The following is a 22,994-nucleotide window of genomic DNA, read 5'->3' as shown; positions in this document are numbered from 1 at the left end:
TATTATTATTATTATTATTATTATTATTATTATTATTATTATTATTATTATTATTATTATTATTATTATTATTATTATTATTATTATTTTGTTCTTTCATATTAAAAATATAAGAGATTTTTTTTAAAAAATATTAAAAATATTAAAAAATGCAACCGAAACAAATTAATTTAGAAGCGAAATAAAGAGACCCAATTTTTTTTGCGCACTCGGTATACTACTATATCTGCAAATAGGTAGGTACTGAGAAGAAAGAAAATTGAAAATTTCAATGTGGAGTCTCATAAGTGTTTTAGAAGTTAATTTTCTTCTTTTTCATCTACTAAAATCTGAACTTTCGTACAGTAATTGTACGTACATGTCACATATGTTACTTTCGTACCTTGTAGCAAACTTTCTTCAAGGATAGCCGTTAAGAAATATTTGGTCCACACCATAACGCATATCTTGTCTAGTTCTGCAAAACAAACCACTTCCATAAGCACAAAATAACTCGCTTTAGTGAAGAAGCGCATACGGCAATGTGACATGAATTACGACATCTTTCTTAGAACGTTAATTTTTCGTAAAATGAAGATGAAAAGTGTACGTCAAAACATGAAATCTTTACTAAGCAATTCCAAAGATCATAATAAAAACCATCTTTCTTGTTATTTATTGAAAACCATTTCTGACTTTTTTTCTTACATGAGCAGCCGTAGTTAAATGAGAATGTCCCATATATAACTTTATGTTAGATTGGGGACATTTATAACTTGGTGACATGACGGAGTATATCAGACAATGTTTCTTAGCCTATATTTGGATGGTACGACATTTGAACATTTTTTCCTATCAGTTTAAGAGTTACAACGGCGTACTAAGATTAATGATTCATCCTATACAGGGTGTTTTAAGACAACACCAAACGTTTGGGAGGTGATTCCTGACACCAAGATAAGACAAGAAGTATACACCAGCCTGGGTGCACAAATGCTTCCTTTCAAAGTTATAGATTGACGAAAGCAAAAAAAGAACCATAAGGGTCCATAACTCCAAAATCATGGGATCTACCTTAGTCGGGTCAATATTTCATTTAGGAATTAGTATGTGTCCTATCCAAATATCCAAGTGTCAGAATCCTATGGTACTTCAGCAACAGTTCTTATAGAGGTAGTTTGTGAGTGCTTCAATTTGCATGTCCATAGCCAAACTCCCTCTATAAAAATTCTTGCGTGAGCACCTTAGAATTCTGAAACATAAATTTTTGGATAGCGCACACACTAGTTTCTAAGTATAGTCTTGACTGGACTACGGTAGGTCCCATTGTATTGGAGCTATGAACCTTTAAAGTTCATTGTTTCACGTTTTCGGCAGCGTAACACTCCAAAAGGAAGTATTTGTGCACCTAGGTTGGTCTATACATTTTGTATTATCTTAGTGTCAGGAATTACCTCCCAAACATTGTCGATGTTGTTTTGAAACACCGTATATATATATATATATATATATATATATATATATATATATATATATATATATATATATATATATATATATATATATATATATATATATATATATATATATATATATATATATATATATGTGTGTGTGTGTGTGTGTGTGTGTGTATGTATGAATGTATAGGTTGTGCACGAAGTCGCTTTTCCGAATATATGAAGAAATAAAATGAGATAAGCCGAGTGAAGTAAATATTTTTATTGTGCTTACAAATACTGTTCAAATATGACCCCACATGCAGAACTGGTGGTGTCTCCACACCTGAAAATCTACCTTTGAAATCTACTGTCGCCATATGTTTCCATCAAGCTTGTAGCACGATAACAAGTTGTTGTTTTCTTAGTTTCCGATTGATCTCAAACTATACTGCATGCCGTAACTTTAGTCAGTATACAAATCTTTAACAGAATAGGTATGCATTAGTTACGAAGCCCAACTATATCAAGAGACATAATAGTGCTTATTACTTATTTTCTTTCCTTACTTTTCTTGGGGAAAGAGACTTTCTACGAAGTAGTCCTAGAAGCACAAGTCCTATTAGCGACAGGAACTGTTATGTGTCCTATGAGCGACCGATTCATTTACATTGAGATGATGGAGGATGATATGATTCCTTCTCGTTAAATATGTTTGCCTCTAGCGTTATTAGCGTCCGAACGACTTTGCTATGAAAAATGTACGTGCCAGTGATACTGTTCGTCAAATATATTTTTCTTCTACTGTGAGTGCAAATAAAACTTATTTTAATTTTGAGTTAGATTTGGCATAAAACATATCAAACTACTTAACGAGGCTACAGGGATATTTCCATGAAAAGTATATTCCTATGCAATTATTGAAAATCCAGTTGTAATATCCCCTTTCTTCAAAACCTCTGCTCTCTGTACTTAATTTGATTCCAATCTAATTACCCACTAAGCACAGCTATATATTTTATTTTGGAAAACTTAAACGTGTAACAGTTCCGCAAACTATCTACTTTTCAGACTTCATAAGGCACTGTGAATAAAATGAAATAACATATTTCAATAATAAAAAGCTTTTGAGATCCCTTACATCTGATTCACGATTCTCATCCAATCCACCAATTACAATGCAGTTCACTCTAAACAATCCATAAGGTACACAAACTCTTTAAACTACGTTGCCCTATTGTAATCTACTAAAACGTAAACTAATTGGTTAATTCACCTTCCTCCCTTGTTTTGACTTTTACATAAAATCTTGTCGTATAGCAATCTGATATAATCCCTTATTACTAGACGAACTGTTAAGTCCTGGAAGAGATTTGTAACTTGTGTAATAATTTCTTCGAATACACCGTGTTTTGAGATTTCTTTGATATCTTCAAGTGATGAACACCCTCTTTCCATGGGCGCCCGAAGGGAAGACAGGGGCACCCCCTGACTCACGAAAATATTTACGTAATATAGCTAGCCACGTATATTAAATACCAAACGTGATATAGCAACATGGAGATGCCCCCCCTCCCTAGAAAACTTTCTTCGGGCGCTCCTACCTCTTTCTGATTTCTTTCTTATGTCATAAACATATACAAGCTAAACTTATGCTCCGAATCATTTTAACATTAAATTTTTAATTATATTAGAATCATAGACAAAGGCGAAGCTACTCTAAATATTTACTTAGTCTTCTCTTTGATATAATCAGTGTATTCATATAAATAAATTCGAAAATATAATATAATATTAGGAAGAACGTATAAAAGAATGGTAATGTAATCAGAAAATTCTCACGTATTAAATTCAGGCGGAACGAAATTTTTCAAAGCACATTTTGTTAGGTTCTAAATCACATTAGCATGAAACAAGCTGAAGAAGAGAGAACCTTATCTTCTTCCGTCATCTTGGTATGAACGAATCGGTGGCTCATAGGGCAGTTAACAGATCGAATCGGTCGCTTATAGGACAGTTAACAGTTCCTGTCGCTAATAGGGCTGTCGTAAGTAGGAAGACACCCCTTTCGAATTAGTCCTAGAAGCGAGGACTAACCACCTTGTGTATCAAACACACACACACACATATATATATATATATATATATATATATATATATATATATATATATATATATATATATATATATATATATATATATATATATATATACATATATATATATTGTGCAGCCTAATCATATATATTGTGCAGCCTAATCTATATATTTTTCGCAATGCGTCTCATTTGAACCTTTACTACTTTTCGCTTGTATTGACGATTTTCGAACATAACAACTTGATAATATTTTTTAAGAACAAAGATGAGTTTTTGTGTCGTACTTATTTGCAAAACAAAGTGACTATTAATATTCGTTTCCAATTGGAAATATCTTTAAGAAATGAATTAGCAAATTGCACAGCGTACTTACATATTTTTGCGTCCACAAGAATCAAAGACGATACCAAAACACACAGAACGTATTTCATCGTAATATACGTACTGATGCACGCAAACTCTTCTGTAAACCTGTTCTATTTTAATATAACCTAAAATATATTGGAGGAAAAAAGCCAAGCTCTGCACCCAGCACCAATTTTCACATAACCTTGTCTCTGATTGGATGAATATTCTTGACCTTGGAGATCTTTGCTCGTTTCTTTTGGTTATTCTCGTTAAATATTTTAAATATATGGATAAAAAAATCTTATATAAAATAAAAAGAAAACCAAGTTGCATGTTACAACTTCTCTTTTCTCATAGACTGTTATTAAGGTGATCCGCTCGTTGTTTGTTCTCATAGTAATTTTCGTTTTAAAGTCTAATAAAAATCATTATTTTCTATGACATAACTTGCTCATTTTATATTGCGAATATAACAGTGAGCAGGTCACTGCTCTGAATAGTTTCGTTCAATAATTTTGAATGAAGTGCTCAAATTGATAGATGATTCCTGGTGACAATAGCTGAGTGAGTGGTCTTTGGCATTCGATTTCCAATCACGGAGACACAAATCACATTGGGCTTGAATCTCACTGACTCAGTAGCTCAGTGCTAGAGCCTTCACTTCTGGCGCTTCTTTTCCCTGGTTCGACCCCAGCTCGCTCTAAGTGGGCTTTGTAGTTCACAAACACTGTGTGCACAGGTTTCCTTTGGGGTCGTCCCGTTTGTTCCCACTTTCTTCGTTCCGCCATTTCAGTCATTCTCGTAATCACTGTCTCCGTTAGCGTACAAGGCATAACCATAGGAAGTAACACTGATAGATTTCATTTTGCAATATTTTCTACAACCAAAAGTTTATAAAACGGGACCAATCAATTAAAGTGAATTCGAATTTCGGCTTGTGCTTAAGAGTATGATAATTTTATCCAATATGAAACTTGGAATTATACCCTCATAAAATATTCGCTTTAGGTACTTTACCCAACAGGCATTTCATTTTAAACTGTCGAATTACACCTCTCATTCTTTGGCATTGTTAAACCAACTCAGAAAAACTGCAATTACGCTTTTTTATAGTGTCAATAGAAAATATTTCACTGTATTATCTGTAATAATGAATACGATGATTTTTAATAGAAGGCCATGCGTTTCCTCTTCAGAATTGTTAAGAACATAATATTAGGTTTCATTAAGTTTTTGATGTAATTGTTGTAAAAAAAAAAGGTAGTTTATGTCAAAAACTTAATCAAAAATGGATCAAAACAGCACTCATCGAAATCGATCTGTGTAAGGTTATTATGCCTGGCTTCAGGCAGAGTTTACATTGCCTGATACTGTGACTCAAGTTCTTGCAAGCACTTCAGAAATTGACATAGGAGAACTCCAAAAGATTTTAAATTCACCATTTTCTAAACGAGAAGGAAAAATCTTATGAAAACAACAATTTATGACGAATCATTATTAACTATACAATACTCAGGTTGCGTAAGAGTGGAAAGAGAGATTCTGCAACAGCAGTGAATGAACTTTGAAAGTTCATCAAACAAAGGCACTACAAAGAAAAAAGAAATAAAATTGTCTGTATCAGAATCATTATCCTCTGATTAAGCACTTGCGTTAGTAGTAGATACAAATCTTTACACACGGGAACAATAATAGAACAAATTATACAAGATATATTGTTAATTTTTATCCAGCAGCTTACAAAGTGAAAGCAACAAAACTATTACATTATCCTTCTAAAATTACAGTGATTGAAACATCATCTGAAATTACACTTCCATCTTTGATTGATTATTCCATTACACGTTTGTTAAAGTTCAAGAGGAAATCCTAATACTCTACATTGTAAAAACCAATAGCAAACTGAATGTCAATAGACTGAAATAGTGTGACGTCACATCCTTGTCGTTGCCATGGTGATCGCCATTTTATTTTCTAAACCACAAGTAGCCTAAATACCTAAAGAAAATATGTGCAAAACGAAAACACTGATGAAATATTTCGGAACTTCAAACATTAGAGTGGAACAAATACTTATGTTTGTTTTTAAATATTTATAATGATTGAAACTTAAAAAAAAAGGCTAGAAAAAGTAATTAGAAAAGAAATATGTTAAATAATGTTACGTGCATGACAAGCATTGACACTGAAATTAGCGAGTTCACATGTCTTGAGAAATTTTCTCTCTGATGTATATTTTGAGAATTTCTATATTTTCAGGTTAAATTAAACCTTAAAGTCTACTCACCCTGTTCATAATCAGATATTAACTTTAAATAATTCCGGAAAATTTTTGATTCAGTAATATGAGTATGATATAGTATTGCAAATTTGAAGAGGATTATTGTTTAACAGTTGTTTAAAATATATACTGAACCATTCATTATTGGATGTGTAATTATTGTACGTTTTCTAAATGTTTTCTTTTTTTAAAAAAAGTTGATAGAGAATATAAGAAAATATGTTACCTATATCCACTGATGATCTGGATTGAATATTTCTCAAGACTAGCCTTTTCTTTCTTTTGTAATGTATACTTAGAAATAATATTGTGCTCCTATTATAAACAGTAACATTAGAGGTGTAAATGCCCCAATAGAATTAACATTATTCTAAAAGACTTTTTTCTTTTTTAAAAATCATATATTTTTACAGCTTTCTCTGTGCCGACAGTTTGTCAATCTATACGTTAGGGAGTTTATATTGCGTATAATTGCTTCCTATGGTGGATTACATGATAATTGTGCTTACATTAACTATTCGATTTCTACTTTATAACTTAGGAATGGAGCTTTAAGAAATAAGCTCTTTAGCTCCATTAGCTTCACGCGTTTGTATAGAAAAAACATGACGATCACCATGGTAACGGGAAGGAAATGACGACATCACTATTCCAGTCTATACTAACATAAGTAGGGATGTGACAACACGGAACAGAAGTACAAGCTGAGGTGCCCCGAAGAACATCGCTCAGACGAAAGTATATTTAACATTTCAATTGTGAAGATACGTTTCGTTAAAGACATATATATATATATATATATATATATATATATATATATATATATATATATATATATATATATATATACAGGCACGTAGCCAAGGGGAGGGGGGTCCGGACCCCCCCCCCCTTCGAGACCAGAAATGGAAAAATTAAGGAAGGATAAAACAAAATAAAATGACAAAAAGAAGGATCAGCGTTAAAAATTAAAAAGAACACTACAGGAAGCTTTTGCTTACTCTTTCTTATGAGGAGATTTGTATTACTTGAAATATGTGGCGAGGTAAGCGAGGTATTCTGCAAGAGTCAGGGAATTTGAAAAATCAAGAAAAGTTATGGAATTCTCAGAATTCCTGCTACTAGTCAGGGAGATTTCAAGCTTTCGAAAGTATAAATGCCGTTGTGTAACAGCGTGGACTTTTTAAATCATAACTTTTCGTCATCGCATCCTTGCAGTATCAAACATGTTATTTCAAGGACAATTTTCTGTTGCTCCTTTAACCTGTCATTTGGAACCGACAGTAGTTGACGGAATAATGAAAACAAAAATATATGTTGAAAGAAAGTTCTGGTAGCATTTGATTCAACAGAGAAAGGAACGCATATATTGTAAAACTAGTTGAATATACACATTCTTCGCACACGGGCTGTATTTGGAAATCAACGGCTGTGGCAGTATCACCATTGATTTCAGCGACGCGAAAACTATGGATTTGACACTAATATTGGTCATTTTGGATTACTTTTATATGTCTTGGTATCTCACCTCCCTCCAGTGACTCCCGGCCCGGAGCCGAATAGCGTGAATTTGGACGTTAATGCGACTGGAGTTTCACCATTGATTTCAGCGACCGCGAAAATATGAATTCGACACTAATAGCTCAAGTGGTAGAGCGTTGGCTTCGCATTCGGGAGGTCGTGGCTTCGAGTCCTGCTGCCTACCATCCTGACTGAGGTTTTCCAGTGTTTCCCCTCAGTCCTACCACGCAAATGCCGGGATGGCACCTACTAAACAGGCCCTGGCCGATACCTTCCCAAATCCTTTTCATTGTTAATGTTGTTGGATATCCAATGTAAAATGGCCTCTGAGCTGTATCTGGTGATTGTTAAATAAATAAATAAATATCGGTCATTTTCTACTACTTTTACGTGTCCCGGTAAACGCCCGCCTGAGACCTCACTGTTTCGAAATTTGAAAAAAAAAACGCTTCGTCTTGATCTGGGGCCTGGGCCAAGATACCCCTGACCAAAATTTGGTAACTCTCGGTCCACTCGTCTGGTCCCCAGGCCGCACACAGACAGATAGACAAACACACAAACAAACTCTTTATTTTATTTATATTTGAAGATAGTTTACAAGACAGTATTCAGTATGTACTTTTTATAATAATTGAGGTTATAACGAAAGGAAAATTTTTATATTTGAATAAACAGAAGAAGGACGTAAATATTGCAAAACCTTTTTCAATACTTCTTTATTTTGCTCGAAATTTCTTCATAACTTGTTATTAAAATACTTGCCAACATATCCTCATTTTATTGTCCTAACAAACCAATATATGTTGATAGTAAAGTAGTTTAGATTGATCGAGCTTCTGGGCCTTCAGAATTTCATGTCACTTCACCCCCCCCCCCGTTACCAAATCCTGGCTACGTGCCTGATATATATATATATATATATACTATGTGATCAAAAGTATCCGGACACCTGGCTGAAAATGACTTACAAGTTCGTGGCGCCCTCCATTGGTACTGATGAGTTCAATATAGTGTTGGCCCACCCTTAGCCTTGATGACAGCTTCCACTCTCGCAACCATACTTTCAATCAGGTGCTAGAAGGTTTCTTGGGGAATGGCAGCTCATTCTTCATGGAGTGCTGAACTGAGGAAAGGTATCGATGATTGTCGGTGAAGCCTGGCACGAAGTCGGCGTTTAAAAGCATCCCAAAGGTGTTCTATAGAATCCCAGTGAGGACTCTGTGTAGGTCAGTCCATTACAGGGAAGTTATGGTCGTATAACCACTCCGCCACAGGCCGTGCAGTATGAACAGGTGCTCGATAGTGTTGAAAGATGCAATCGCCATCTCCGAATTGCTCTTCAACAGTGGGAAGCAAGGAGGTGATTAAAACATCAATGTAGGCCTGCGCTGTGACAGTACCACGCAAAGCAACAAGGGGTGCAAGCCCCCTCCAAAAAAGACACAACCACCCAATAACACCACCACTTCCGAATTTTACTGTTGGCACTACACACGCTGACAGATAACGTTCACCGGGCATTCGCCATACCCACACACTGCCATCGGATCGCTACATTGTGTACCGTGATTCGTCACTGCATACAACGTTTCTCCACTGTTCAATCGTCCAATGTTTACGCTACTTACACCAAGTGAGGCGTTATTTGGCATTTACCTGCGTGATGTGTGGCTTATGAGCAGCCGCTCGATTATGAAATCCAAGTTTTCTCACCTCACGCCTAGCTGTCATAGTACTTGGAGTGGATCCAGATGGAGTTTGGAATTCCTGTGTGATGGTCTGGATAGATGTTTGCCTATTACACTTTACGATCCTCTTCAACTTCGACGGTCTCTGTCAGTCAACAGACGAGGTCGGCCGGCACGCTTTTGTGCTGTACATGTTCCTTCATGTTTCCACTTCACTATCACATTAAACACAGTCGACCTAGGGATGTTTAGGAGTGTGGAAATCTCGCGTACAGACTTCTGACACAAGTGACGCCCGTTCTGACCACGCTCGATGTCCCTGAGTTCCGCGGAGAGCCCCATTCTGCTTTCTCACGATGTCTAATGACTACTGAGGTCGCTGATAATGAGTACCTGGCAGTAGGTGGCAGCACAATGCACCTAATATGAAAAACGTATGTTGGGGGTGTCCGGATACTTTTGATCACGTAGTATATATATATATGTGGGTGGTCCATATTTATATGGGGAAAAATAAATTTAGGAATTTACTTGGACTCACCTCCTAAAATGGTTCCATATGGGACCAAATTAAGCCAGGAGAAAAATTAGATCCATTGAATAATTTTAAATAGTGCTCCAAACGACCTAAAGTTTTGGATGCGTTTACAATACATAGTATATAAGGAAAAGCTGGAATAAACTCTTGTAATTTAGAAACGGCTTAACTCTTTGAAGCACGGTGGTACACCTTTTACATAACGTTTGCGTAACTCCGTGCTGCAAAGAGTTACGGGAATAGAAAAATATTTTGAATAATGGAACTAGAAAAACCTACTCATATATATATATATATATATATATATATATATATATATATATATATATATATATATATATATATATATATATATATATATATATATTGAATATCCATCCACCTTCTTTAAGATGTAATGATATACCAAATTTTCTGCATCAGGTCTACACCACAAATTAAAGAAATATTAGGCTTACGGAAAACGTAGCATGTATGTTTAATATTACGTGATTTTATACACGAAGCTGGAGTAATTACTGCAACACTCTTCGTATGGCCACTTGCTAGAGATATCTCAAATTTTCGCTTTTCTTAGAGGGTACCTCTTTTTTTCCATCTGTTTGCCATTCTTGTTGTTTTTCAATACTACGCTTATCGTCTGGACAAAGTGCTTTGTAGCAGCAGACTCATTTTGTTCTTTCCCTAAAAATAGTTACCAACTTATAGTTTTCGTTACCATGACTGTTCCATATACACCGTATATATTTTCTCCACAACAACATTTATTAAGATTGGGAATATTTTTGGACCCGAAGTTGATATTGTGTGTGAACGAATTTTCGTCGTCTGTCGGGTTCCCATGTACTCATATTACGTCATCCTTCCTACCGTGAGAACAGTGTTCATGGCTTGCAGGAGTCATAGGTGAAATGACTCATTCACACAATTACCAACGTTCGCTCCTTTCCACTGAACTGTTTTATGTATCATCGTAGTGTATAAAAATCTAATAGTCATGGAAGGAACCCACTAGTTCAGATTGCAACACTTTTTTTAACTATTACTTCCAAATTTCGTTGCCACGGGACCAAAACATATGTTGCCAGTGCTTTCCATTATACCGTCGTCATATTGGTATTGTGTATGAGTGTAGAAAACTTTGACATTTCTTTATTATTTTGTACAATGCACTACCAACCCTAAGTATAGCGAACGGGTTGTCCCTAAGCGTTAGGATAAGCAGAGAGTGAGCCGGAGTCATCGTAGGAAGAAGGAAGGAATAATCAAGAATACTTAAATATGTAAGAAGAATCTTACTTTGGGGTGAAGCTAAAAAGTGATCAATCATCTTTTGAGAATGTAGCATTTCTTTGGGGTCAGGAAAGTTCATCACAATTAGTGTTTCCAGAATTTCCCAATTCCCCTTGTTATAATTACGCAGTGAAAGTCTCATCTCAGTGCGAATCATAAGTTTATAGTGCAAGTGATATCAAATAGAAGGACTATGTTTCTAGTGTTCTTATACAGTGTGCGCATATATACGTTTACTATACAATGCTGAATGTTTTAATTTTCATCATTTCGTTTATTTGATTGCGTCAGCGCAACTTCTTCTGTTTGAGCGTTTAAGCTCTGCAAAGTGAAAATTTTGTGTGTTGTTAATATATATATCTCTCATTTCACTCCGTATCCACATATATGCTTGTGTAATAAATAGGAATTCATCTAAGGAAATACTATCGTCTTCATTCATGTGTATGTGAATCCCTACGAGCAGTCGGCTTGCCAGTTACGTACATGTATACGTGTGCATACACAAAAGTAAGTATAATACAAGCTGAGTCTCAAAAGCACCAACGTTGCTCATGTCAAATCATTTGTTATATTTCAATATTATCAATCTGCGCCTGAACAGAGTATGAGCCTGGACCAGAATTATTATCAGCTGTTTTCTTAGGGAGTTCTCCGGAAGCCAGCACCCGAGGGAAACGGTAGGTAGCAGATCTTAATAACAGAAACTTTACTATTTTCTATCTATTCATGCGCTTCTTCTGGAATCATGAAAAAAAATCCAGTTACGAGCCCCCAGCTTACCTTTATCAGTAACTCCAACTATATGACCAGACTTGCTTTTATCACTAACAAAATTATGTACAATTTTACACTAATCCTTTATTCAAAAAATAAAACACAGTGAGAGCGAACACTCGTCCTTACAATATATAGTCTCAAGGTATTAATGTTAAAAGATGGTATTCTGTGAATATGAAAGAAAGAAAATGAATGAAAACTAAAATTTCCGGAAATTATAATTATATTTAAGAAGTATGAAAATGAACGGCTTGGAAGGTAAATAAGAACATTTTGCTTTTATTTATTTATTTACTTATTTATTTTAATTTTGTTTACCACATGCACATCGGTCTTTAAAACCAATGATTCCTTTCAATAATGATCCAGATTGCAGCTAGCGTGTATTTGATACACATAGTCCAGGGTTCGATTCCCGATGGAGTCCCGGGTTCGATTACTGTGGTTCACATTTTAACTTAACCCCTTCCCTGTGTTCAGCATCATGTTTCACCCTGAGTCCCTATAGCATACTCTGTGCTGGGTGTAATATTACACTAGCTAATATCTCATACTGAGTTAACCTGTGTTGAACGGAATAACAAGTTTTTCCTTGGTAACATACCTGAGTGAGATTTTTCCCTCGTAACTATTCTAGACATTGCAATAAAATTTGGCATGTGTATTACATATGTATAGACCATAGCACTTTTAAAGATAGAATGTGTTTGGTTAACCGTAACTGGAGATGCTGTGGAGAGAACAGAAGTGTAGAAGAGAAGGAAATTTTGGAGGAAAATTCTCGAATGGTCCAAAATCTTACTTTTCTTGCATAACATGTGCATATGACGATCGTATCAATAAGAAAGCTGGATCATTATGAAAGACTATGAACCATGTTGCTTGGATGAATTGTGTTGGAGCAGTAGCTATTTGAAAATATTACTACTCAAATTAAGAAAAGGTGACATGGTGGCTCAATGGTACAGCACTTACTTCTGGTGTGTGGGGGTATCTGGTTCGATTCCCGGCCGAGTAAGTTTGTGGTAGACAACATCGTGCCCGTAGAGTTTTCTGAGGATACTTTCGTTTTGTCCCACATTCTCATTCCACCAATTTTTCATTATCATTCACTTGCCTTAATCATCGTCTACCATTACTTATAGGTCATAATACTGGGACGATAAACTTAAATATTTCATTTCATTTCATTTCAAACTTTAAACAATGGACAGAACGGGAAATCATTTCGCCAGAAACTTAACCAGAGAAGAGATTTAAACTATAAGTCTACGTCTTAAATAGCCTCGGTTCTAAGAAAAAAAGATGCTAAGCTTCGACAACAACAGACTGTAACTCAAGAGACCAAAGATGTGTAGTTTGTTTTGGTCTGTTTACCTCGTTTATTTTACAATTACATATATCCGAGTTGTAAATTTTATTATGTAAATAGAAAGTTATACAAGAGTGTTTTGTATATCTTGATCAATTTTTGTTTTGAGTTCTTGTCTTTGTCGTACTTATGCAACAATGGGGTTATGAAAGATGGAAATTATTTTTGATGAAGGCTTTGAGCCATGATCGGGTCTTGAATCTAATGTAGTTGGCGGGTGTGCAAACCGCAATGATACTAGTTCAATCCTCACAGTACAGACCAACCCCATACTTATTCTCTTCCCAGAAAGCTGGATTGCATGATCACCGACCCCGGCCTAAATATAATTTGAAATTACATCTTAATTGAAATAAATATATAAGAAGTTGAGAAAGAAACAACCCAGTAAGCACGCAGGCCTACGGGGCCTAAGTCTAAGTGCGCCGTTTGCTTCTCTTGACAGACTTAACTTTAGAGATTCTCCCTGTTAAGTGGCCTTGTTAAGTGTAAATTTTAAGTCATGCTTCGAGTCTAAAAGGCTTGTCGTATAAACTTGTTGTATAAGCATTAACCAAAGATAAGAAAGAAGGCTGCGCAAAACGTATACGCGTTAAACTTACGCTTAGAGATTCTCTCTGAGTTCAGTATGACTCTACTAAGTGTACATTTTAGACCATATTTAACAGGTGTTCCAATTTCACGGAATTTCAAACTTAGCCATACATTACAGACTATTTAAAAGTCTGAAGCAAGCTTGCAATCGAGGACTTAGTAAGTTAGTTTTAGCCTTGGTTGGTCTGCAATTGTGCTAACGTAAGATTGTGCAAACCTATAGCCTTAACCTTGAAGGCTTAAGTAAGGCTATTAAAAGTATGGAATTCCATCAGGAATGTACGTACAAACGTATATAGATTTGGAAGAAGTTCTTGATAAAATGGAAGAAAACAAGTAATCTCTCTCACACACAATGTTGCTTGAAATGCTTAAAGCAAGGTTCAATAGTACAGTCATTCACAAATAGTTTTAGTGGAACGTAATATTTACCTTATATAGTTTGCACTTTGAAATAAAACTATTAAATAAACTGCATATATATTAGTATTTTATTATAAGAAGTTCTTCAAACTGTATAGTAAAGATGCACTCTTTAATACAATATATAAGCATTCTGATCGCAAAGTTTGTAAACATATGAATACAGTTTATTACGTGGAATGTCTTTAAAGCTTATTCAGGTAAATAGAGTCTTGAGAAAAGCAGTAAATTTGACGAGCTACATTACAAATGTACAGTGTATTTTTTTTTTAAAAAAATAATACATTTCCTGAGCTCTAGTTCTTTCTTCGGAATGTCATGTACCTCTATAACAATTGATGTCAAATTAAACTATAATTTTTCAAGTTGTCTACAAATCGTACAACGTTGTACACAGAAACGTAATCCATTATCTTATAATCCATCAAACATTTCTTTCAGTGGAACTTTGTTGAATATTCTTCTGGACAAATCAAGAAAAAGTTTTCCGAATGCTTCTTTAATTGCTGGCTTTAATTCGTCAATAACTTCTTTGCTGTTTTCATTCAGGAATGTAAGCATTGGTCCAGCTGAAATAGAATAAAAGAAAACAATTTGTAAATAATCATAGTAGTAAAGTGAGAAACTTAAATAGGAGTAGTAGAAAATGGATCGATCTGGGACAACCTAGGCCAACCTAGGCCAACATAGAACAACTCAGGAGCCCCTGGGAAATTGAGCACCTTACACCGTGAACCCACGGTCTTTTACGACCTCCATTTTAGGGGTGAATTTGTTCCCTTTTATGAGCACTTTTTAGGGGGTGTACTCGTTCCCTTTTATGAGCACATTTTAAGGGTGAACTCGTTCCCTTTTATGAGCACTTTTCCAACCCCTATTTAATTACGAACACATAAAAGAGCAGATAACACATAAGAGTACGTAACACACAGCAGAGCAGATAACACATAAGAGTACGTAACATAACAAGGGTGTATTCGTTTTCTTTTATGAGCATATTTTTCAACCCCTATTGAAACATAGCAGATAATACATAAGACTACGTAACATAGTAAGGGTGAACTCGTTCCCTTTTATGAGCATATTTTCCAACCCCTATTTGAACATAGCAGAGATTATTTTCTTTTACGGGGGTAGCAACACCCCCAACCCTACTCCTTTCTCATCCAGGGCTTGGGACCGGCAATGGCGGAGTTTAAAAAAATAACATCATCATACTCTCATAAATGAATAAAGCATAATATCATTAGCATCAATAGTGGTAAGTGAGAATTTGTTTTAAAAATCGTGCAGTGAATAACCAGATGCACGACATGCAAGATATAGAAAACAGTAATATCCACAAAATTGAGATAAATCACCTTGAATACGTCTATTATTCCATGTATAATACAGACAGTTTCGTTTTAAAAACCTTATATGATGTTGTATATAGGGAGGTATACCATAGCTATCGAAATACTCTCCCACACACATATTAGATATATAAACAGCAACTCAATGTTCACCAGGCTTATCACTAGAATCAGTATTTATAATTATGGCGGCTGGAAATGTATGAATAAACAAAGGTAACTCATCAGCAGCATATACACCAATAAAATGATCTTTAGGCAAATTTTGTTGTAATGCTTCATAAAGCTCAATTGTATTTAACATTTTTTAAAATTAATATATATTTTTCTCTGGAAATCAATTTCTAATTCTAAAGAGAATTCACCATAAATAATTGTTGTTACAGGAGATGGCAGTGCTTCTTTAAAATGAACCTCTAGGCGAACCTTCCTTGCCGTTGTGGACTAGTATGAAATGCAGCACTTGCGATTGAATCAGGAGTTAAATCAAACACCAGTAGAGTATAACCATTAGGATATTCGGCGAGTGAAATATTATTACCTTGATTTGAATAATAAATACCTGAACCTGTAAATAACGTAGAATATGCTTGTACATATAGATTATTATCAAAATCCGGTTGTAATGGTTTGAATGGGACTGCCGTTCCATCAGCATACAGTGTAAAAAAACGTCATACTAAAATGTTGAAAATTGAATGGATTTGTTTGATAAGTACCATTGAAAGCAGTATTAGTAACAAAACCAATAATAATACGTTTAGGCACTATGCCTGAAAACAGATCTGGAAGTGTACTATCCATAATTCCTTGTGGCAGAGTTTCTGTCTTCACCTGCACTTTTGTTATAGGATATTTTATTCTAAATTTAGGATTTTGTAATACTTTATTTTGTGCTATTTTAACTGCTGGTGATAGATCAACCTTTTTCACAAGCAATGTTGCATCTGTAATTACAACTTTTCCATCAGCATCTGCGTCACCCATTAGACAAAATGTAGGTTTAGCTGGAATTAGTTTAATACGCAATTATACACCATTCAGTAAAAATTTCTCCTGATTGAAAATATCAGCATGAATATAACCCAATAATTCAAATGACTGACTTAAAACAGTGAGAAGAAAACGTTGTTTAAATCCTACATTAGCATCGGCCACACTGTCCATATGTCCTGCAGTATCTTTAAACCACATTGATGTTTGAAGATGCGTTGTTTTAGCTTCAGCATTATAATTTAGTAGTTTTTCAATATACGATCGATATGGATATGTATGTGAAGAGTAGAAAATAAGTTGATTATTTAAATATAATTGCACTTCACTGAACATTGCATTGAGAAAATCATTTACAGGGCCGATTTTCTTATCGGCAGAAGTTAAATTAGAACCATCTGATTTAGTAATTTTACCTTTAACATATAACATTGTGTGCGATAAGTCAATATAGTCATCCCATGACCGGGGACTACAAATTCTATTGGTGCATTATCAGCTATCGAAGCCACAGGCTTATATGGAACTATTTTATTACCTATAATACTGGTTTGAGTGGGTAAACCAGCAAATAAATCTAATTCTGATTTCATACACTCACACTGCATTTTTTCTTACTATTAATATTCACACAGGGTAAAATTTATAACACCGTATTACGTTTGAGAAAATGTAATTTTACACATAAACTGCGATATTGGAAAGGAAGTGGATTACCTGTACTATCTCTTAAATCAATAATAATTTGATCAAATTGTTTACGTTGCACGGGGACATAGTGAGGATTATCAAAAATATGTACATTATTAATACCATACTCTGTAATATTTGTATTTATAATACGTAACAATGGAGCTATGGTGTCACCCACCGTTTGTGGTTCTACAATATCACAGTAAATATACATAAGTGTAGGTAGCGATTTTTGTAAATCAGGTGGATAACGAGCATGATGAACAACTGCAATATCTTCTTGTTGTATGTGATCAAAGCCTAGTATTCTGGCTAGTTCAGGAGATAGACGTACTTCTATATGCTTCTCTTGATTTCTTATTACTCTATTAACCTCAATTCATTTTACAGATGCTTTGACTTTTAATTGTAAATTTAATATATTCCTTTTATGATTAATTTGAGATAGAATATCATCAACATGATAATAGTGGCCTGCTAAGATTTTAGTTATGTTCCAGTTTTTTGTATTCATGAGACGGTAATAAATATTATTTGTATATTTGGAAACATTCTGAAATCAACTTGTATAATGTACTTCAACAACAGCTGTTTCCCACACTCCCTTTTCCAGTACAATAGGTTGATATAATTTAGTAGTATAACAAGCAAGAGTATTTTGAGGAAAATATTCCATAGAACTATTGCTAGGAAATGTGAGACAAAAACTATCACTTTGCTATATAATCAAACAATCAAAAATATCTTTGGATCTTTTTATCCGTTTCACACCACCACCACTAAAATGAACTTTCTTTCTTTTTCTTCCAGATCCTTCCAACATCTGATTTAATTTATTTTGAGCTTTATTTTTTAAATTTGTTTTAGCATCTTGCCATCGATCATGCAAAAACTGTTGGTAAAGAATTGATACGTACAGGAATTAATGTAGCAGGAGATATACTAGATAATAATAGACCTATTGAAGAGTCTTTGCATGACCGATGGCAAGAAGCTAAAACAAATTTAAAAAATAAATTAAATCAAGTGTTGGAAGGATATGGAAGAACAAAAAGAAAGAAAGTTCATTTTAGTGTTGCTGGTGGTGGTGTGAAACGGATAAAAACATCCAAAGATATTTTTGATTGATTGATTAATTATGGAGCAAAGTGATAGTTTTTATCTCACACTTCCTAGCAATAGTTCTATGAAATATTTTCCTCAAAATACTCTTGCTTGTTATACTACTAAATTATATCAACCTATTGTACTGGAAAAGGGAGTGTGGGAAACAGCTGTTGTTGAAGTACATTATACAAGTTCATTTCAGAATGTTTCCAAATATACAAATAATATTTATTACCGTCTCATGAATACAAAAAACTGGAACATAACTAAAATCTTAGCAGGCCACTATTATCATGTTGATGATATTCTAACTCAAATTAATCATAAAAGGTATATATTAAATTTACAATTAAAAGTCAAAGCATCTGTAAAACGAATTGAGGTTAATAGAGTAATAAGAAATCAAGAGAAGCATATAGAAGTACGTCTATCTCCTGAACTAGCCAGAATACTAGGCTTTGATCACATACAACAAGAAGATATTGCAGTTGTTCATCATGCTCGTTATCCACCTGATTTACAAAAATCGCTACCTACACTTATGTATATTTACTGTGATATTGTAGAACCACAAACGGTGGGTGACACCATAGCTCCATTGTTACGTATTATAAATACAAATATTACAGAGTATGGTATTAATAATGTACATATTTTTGATAATCCTCACTATGTCCCCGTGCAACGTAAACAATTTGATCAAATTATTATTGATTTAAGAGATAGTACAGGTAATCCACTTCCTTTCCAATATCGCAGTTTATGTGTAAAATTACATTTTCTCAAACGTAATACGGTGTTATAAATTTTACCCTGTGTGAATATTAATAGTAAGAAAAAATGCAGTGTGAGTGTATGAAATCAGAATTAGATTTATTTGCTGGTTTACCCACTCAAACCAGTATTATAGGTAATAAAATAGTTCCATATAAGCCTGTGGCTTCGATAGCTGATAATGCACCAATAGAATTTGTAGTCCCCGGTCATGGGATGACTATATTGACTTATCGCACACAATGTTATATGTTAAAGGTAAAATTACTAAATCAGATGGTTCTAATTTAACTTCTGCCGATAAGAAAATCGGCCCTGTAAATGATTTTCTCAATGCAATGTTCAGTGAAGTGCAATTATATTTAAATAATCAACTTATTTTCTACTCTTCACATACATATCCATATCGATCGTATATTGAAAAACTACTAAATTATAATGCTGAAGCTAAAACAACGCATCTTCAAACATCAATGTGGTTTAAAGATACTGCAGGACATATGGACAGTGTGGCCGATGCTAATGTAGGATTTAAACAACGTTTTCTTCTCACTGCTTTAAGTCAGTTATTTGAATTATTGGGTTATATTCATGCTGATATTTTCAATCAGGAGAAATTTTTACTGAATGGTGTACAATTGCGTATTAAACTAATTCCAGCTAAACCTACATTTTGTCTAATGGGTGACGCAGATGCTGATGGAAAAGTTGTAATTACAGATGCAACATTGCTTGTGAAAAAGGTTGATCTATCACCAGCAGTTAAAATAGCACAAAATAAAGTATTACAAAATCCTAAATTTAGAATAAAATATCCTATAACAAAAGTGCAGGTGAAGACAGAAACTCTGCCACAAGGAATTATGGATAGTACACTTCCAGATCTGTTTTCAGGCATAGTGCCTAAACGTATTATTATTGGTTTTGTTACTAATACTGCTTTCAATGGTACTTATCAAACAAATCCATTCAATTTTCAACATTTTAGTATGACGTTTTTTACACTGTATGCTGATGGAACGGCAGTCCCATTCAAACCATTACAACCGGATTTTGATAATAATCTATATGTACAAGCATATTCTACGTTATTTACAGGTTCAGGTATTTATTATTCAAATCAAGGTAATAATATTTCACTCGCCGAATATCCTAATGGTTATACTCTACTGGTGTTTGATTTAACTCCTGATTCAATCGCAAGTGCTGCATTTCATACTAGTCCACAACGGCAAGGAAGGTTCGCCTAGAGGTTCATTTTAAAGTAGCACTGCCATCTCCTGTAACAACAATTATTTATGGTGAATTCTCTTTAGAATTAGAAATTGATTTCCAGAGAAAAATATATATTAATTTTAAAAAATGTTAAATACAATTGAGCTTTATGAAGCATTACAACAAAATTTGCCTAAAGATCATTTTGTTGGTGTATATGCTGCTGATGAGTTACCTTTGTTTATTCATACATTTCCAGCCGCCATAATTATAAATACTGATTCTAGTGATAAGCCTGGTGAACATTGGGTTGCTGTTTATATATCTAATATGTGTGTGGGAGAGTATTTCGATAGCTATGATATACCTCCCTATGTACAACATCATATAAGGTTTTTAAAACGAAACTGTCTGTATTATACATGGAATAATAGACGTATTCAAGGTGATTTATCTCAATTTTGTGGATATTACTGTTTTCTATATCTTGCATGTCGCGCATCTGGTTATTCACTGCACGATTTTTAAAACAAATTCTCACTTACCACTATTGATGCTAATGATATTATGCTTTATTCATTTATGAGAGTATGATGATGTTATTTTTTTAAACTCCGCCATTGCCGGTCCCAAGCCCTGGATGAGAAAGGAGTAGGGTTGGGGGTGTTGCTACCCCCGTAAAAGAAAATAATCTCTGCTATGTTCAAATAGGGGTTGGAAAATATGCTCATAAAAGGGAACGAGTTCACCCTTACTATGTTACGTAGTCTTATGCATTATCTGCTATATTTCAATAGGGGTTGAAAAATATGCTCATAAAAGAAAACGAATACACCCTTGTTATGTTACGTACTCTTATGTGTTATCTGCTCTGCTGTGTGTTACGTACTCTTATGTGTTATCTGCTCTTTTATGTGTTCGTAATTAAATAGGGGTTGGAAAAGTGCTCATAAAAGGGAACGAGTTTACCCTTAAAATGTGATCATAAAAGGGAACGAGTACACCCCCTAAAAAGTTCTCATAAAAGGGAACAAATTCACTCCTAAAATGGAGGTCGTAAAAGACCGTGGGTTCACGCTGTAAGGTGCTCAATTTCCCAGGGGCTCCTGAGTTGTTCTGTGTTGGCCTAGGTTGGCCTAGGTTGTCCCAGATCGATCCATTTTCTACTACTAATTGGGGTGAATATTTCTATGTTTATGGACATTCTTGATCTACAATGTTATCCAAATTTGAAAAGCGAATAATTTTAAAGCCCCAGACGTTTAAATGTTTAGAAACTATCTAAATTTTGATCCTGCTTCTGGAACGTTTACCGCACTTATTATTTGCTTCGTCTAGTCTGTTACACATGAAGCGCATGATATGTGACAGATGATAGCGACGTTAATGGTGTGTATTAAGAACAAGAGAAATAGACAAGCATGTTTTATTAGCATGCACAATGAAACAACATGGCAACTGTGTTATCATCGAAGAAGTTCCTAACATCTGGTTTCCTAACAAAAAGATAGCAAACTTATTATTATTATTATTATTATTATTATTATTATTATTATTATTATTATTTTACAAACTCACTGAGAAACTCAAGTTGAAACAATTGCGTGGAAAATGCAGTAAGTTGGACTAAACTACGCTAGGATCCAACTCGGGTGAGTAGGCTTGTCATGCAGGCAATAAGTAACTCTGCAACTTAATAATAATGTTGCTAAATCGGTATTTATACCCAATTTTACACTGGTATGATTCGGACGAATAGCAGCTCATCGTCAACGTTCCAAAATTTGACCCAATTTTACATTGGTACGCTGCAGGCCAAGACATGAGTTTTTAAGCAAGTTAGTAACGATGTTTGTAATTTGATACTTTAAACCGAACTTTGCAATGATATGCTCCAAGATAATACAAGGATAACTAATTAATTTAATGCCAATGTTACTAATTCAATACTTCTAACCCAACTTTGCATTTGGTATAGTTTTAGAGTAACTAAGCAACTTGTATCAATGTTGATAATTCGATACTTTAACCCCATATCAAATAATTGTGCACACAGGGTGGAAATACCATAATTAGTAGTGATCGCTGCAAAGTTTAAGTAAAGTATCAACTTAGGTGGGTAATAAAGATGGGAGAAATGTTTGAGGACATATCACAATGGCGTTCGCTATCTTGAATCATACGGAATCGTCTTCATTGCAAATAATCACATTTAGTAAAATTATGTCATTTTAAAAGCTGTTTTTTTTTTTTTTGTAGAAATTGAAGCGCACTGTTGGCTTTCCTTTAGCGGTAACCATTACGAAATTACAACAGTTTCTTTGTTGTGTTATCGTTCCTTTATGGAAAACAAAACCTTAAAACTATATCGGCGCAAATCAATAATCACGAACAAAATTATAGCATGCAAAAGTCCTGATATTGTTTTAGTGGAAGGATAGAAAATCAACCTACATAATAAGCACTAAAAAAAGGATTAAAACTTATGGACGGAATAACAGA

The 22,994-nt window shown here is 34.4% G+C and overlaps 2 protein-coding genes across 2 annotated transcripts in view; both read right to left on the bottom strand.

The window, feature by feature from the left end:
- Window positions 1-4,003, bottom strand: part of LOC145691989 (protein takeout-like) — a 78,346-nt gene extending 74,343 nt beyond the window's left edge. The window contains exon 1 of the mRNA XM_081767287.1: window positions 3,891-4,003. Coding sequence (XP_081623413.1) covers window positions 3,891-3,948 — 58 coding nt within the window. The 5' untranslated portion in view covers window positions 3,949-4,003. The remainder of the gene's footprint in view (window positions 1-3,890) is intronic.
- A 10,627-nt stretch (window positions 4,004-14,630) lies between these two features.
- Window positions 14,631-22,994, bottom strand: part of LOC145691988 (protein takeout-like) — a 39,515-nt gene continuing 31,151 nt past the window's right edge. Inside the window, exon 6 of the mRNA XM_081767286.1 lies at window positions 14,631-14,924. Within this exon, the coding sequence (XP_081623412.1) occupies window positions 14,770-14,924 (155 nt within the window). The 3' untranslated portion in view covers window positions 14,631-14,769. The remainder of the gene's footprint in view (window positions 14,925-22,994) is intronic.

This window comes from Thermobia domestica, chromosome 8, assembly GCF_964235325.1.
Source record: "Thermobia domestica chromosome 8, izTheDome1.hap1.1, whole genome shotgun sequence".
NCBI classification, from domain to species: Eukaryota; Metazoa; Arthropoda; class Insecta; order Zygentoma; family Lepismatidae; genus Thermobia; species Thermobia domestica.
This window is presented reverse-complemented; position numbering and strand designations above follow the sequence as displayed.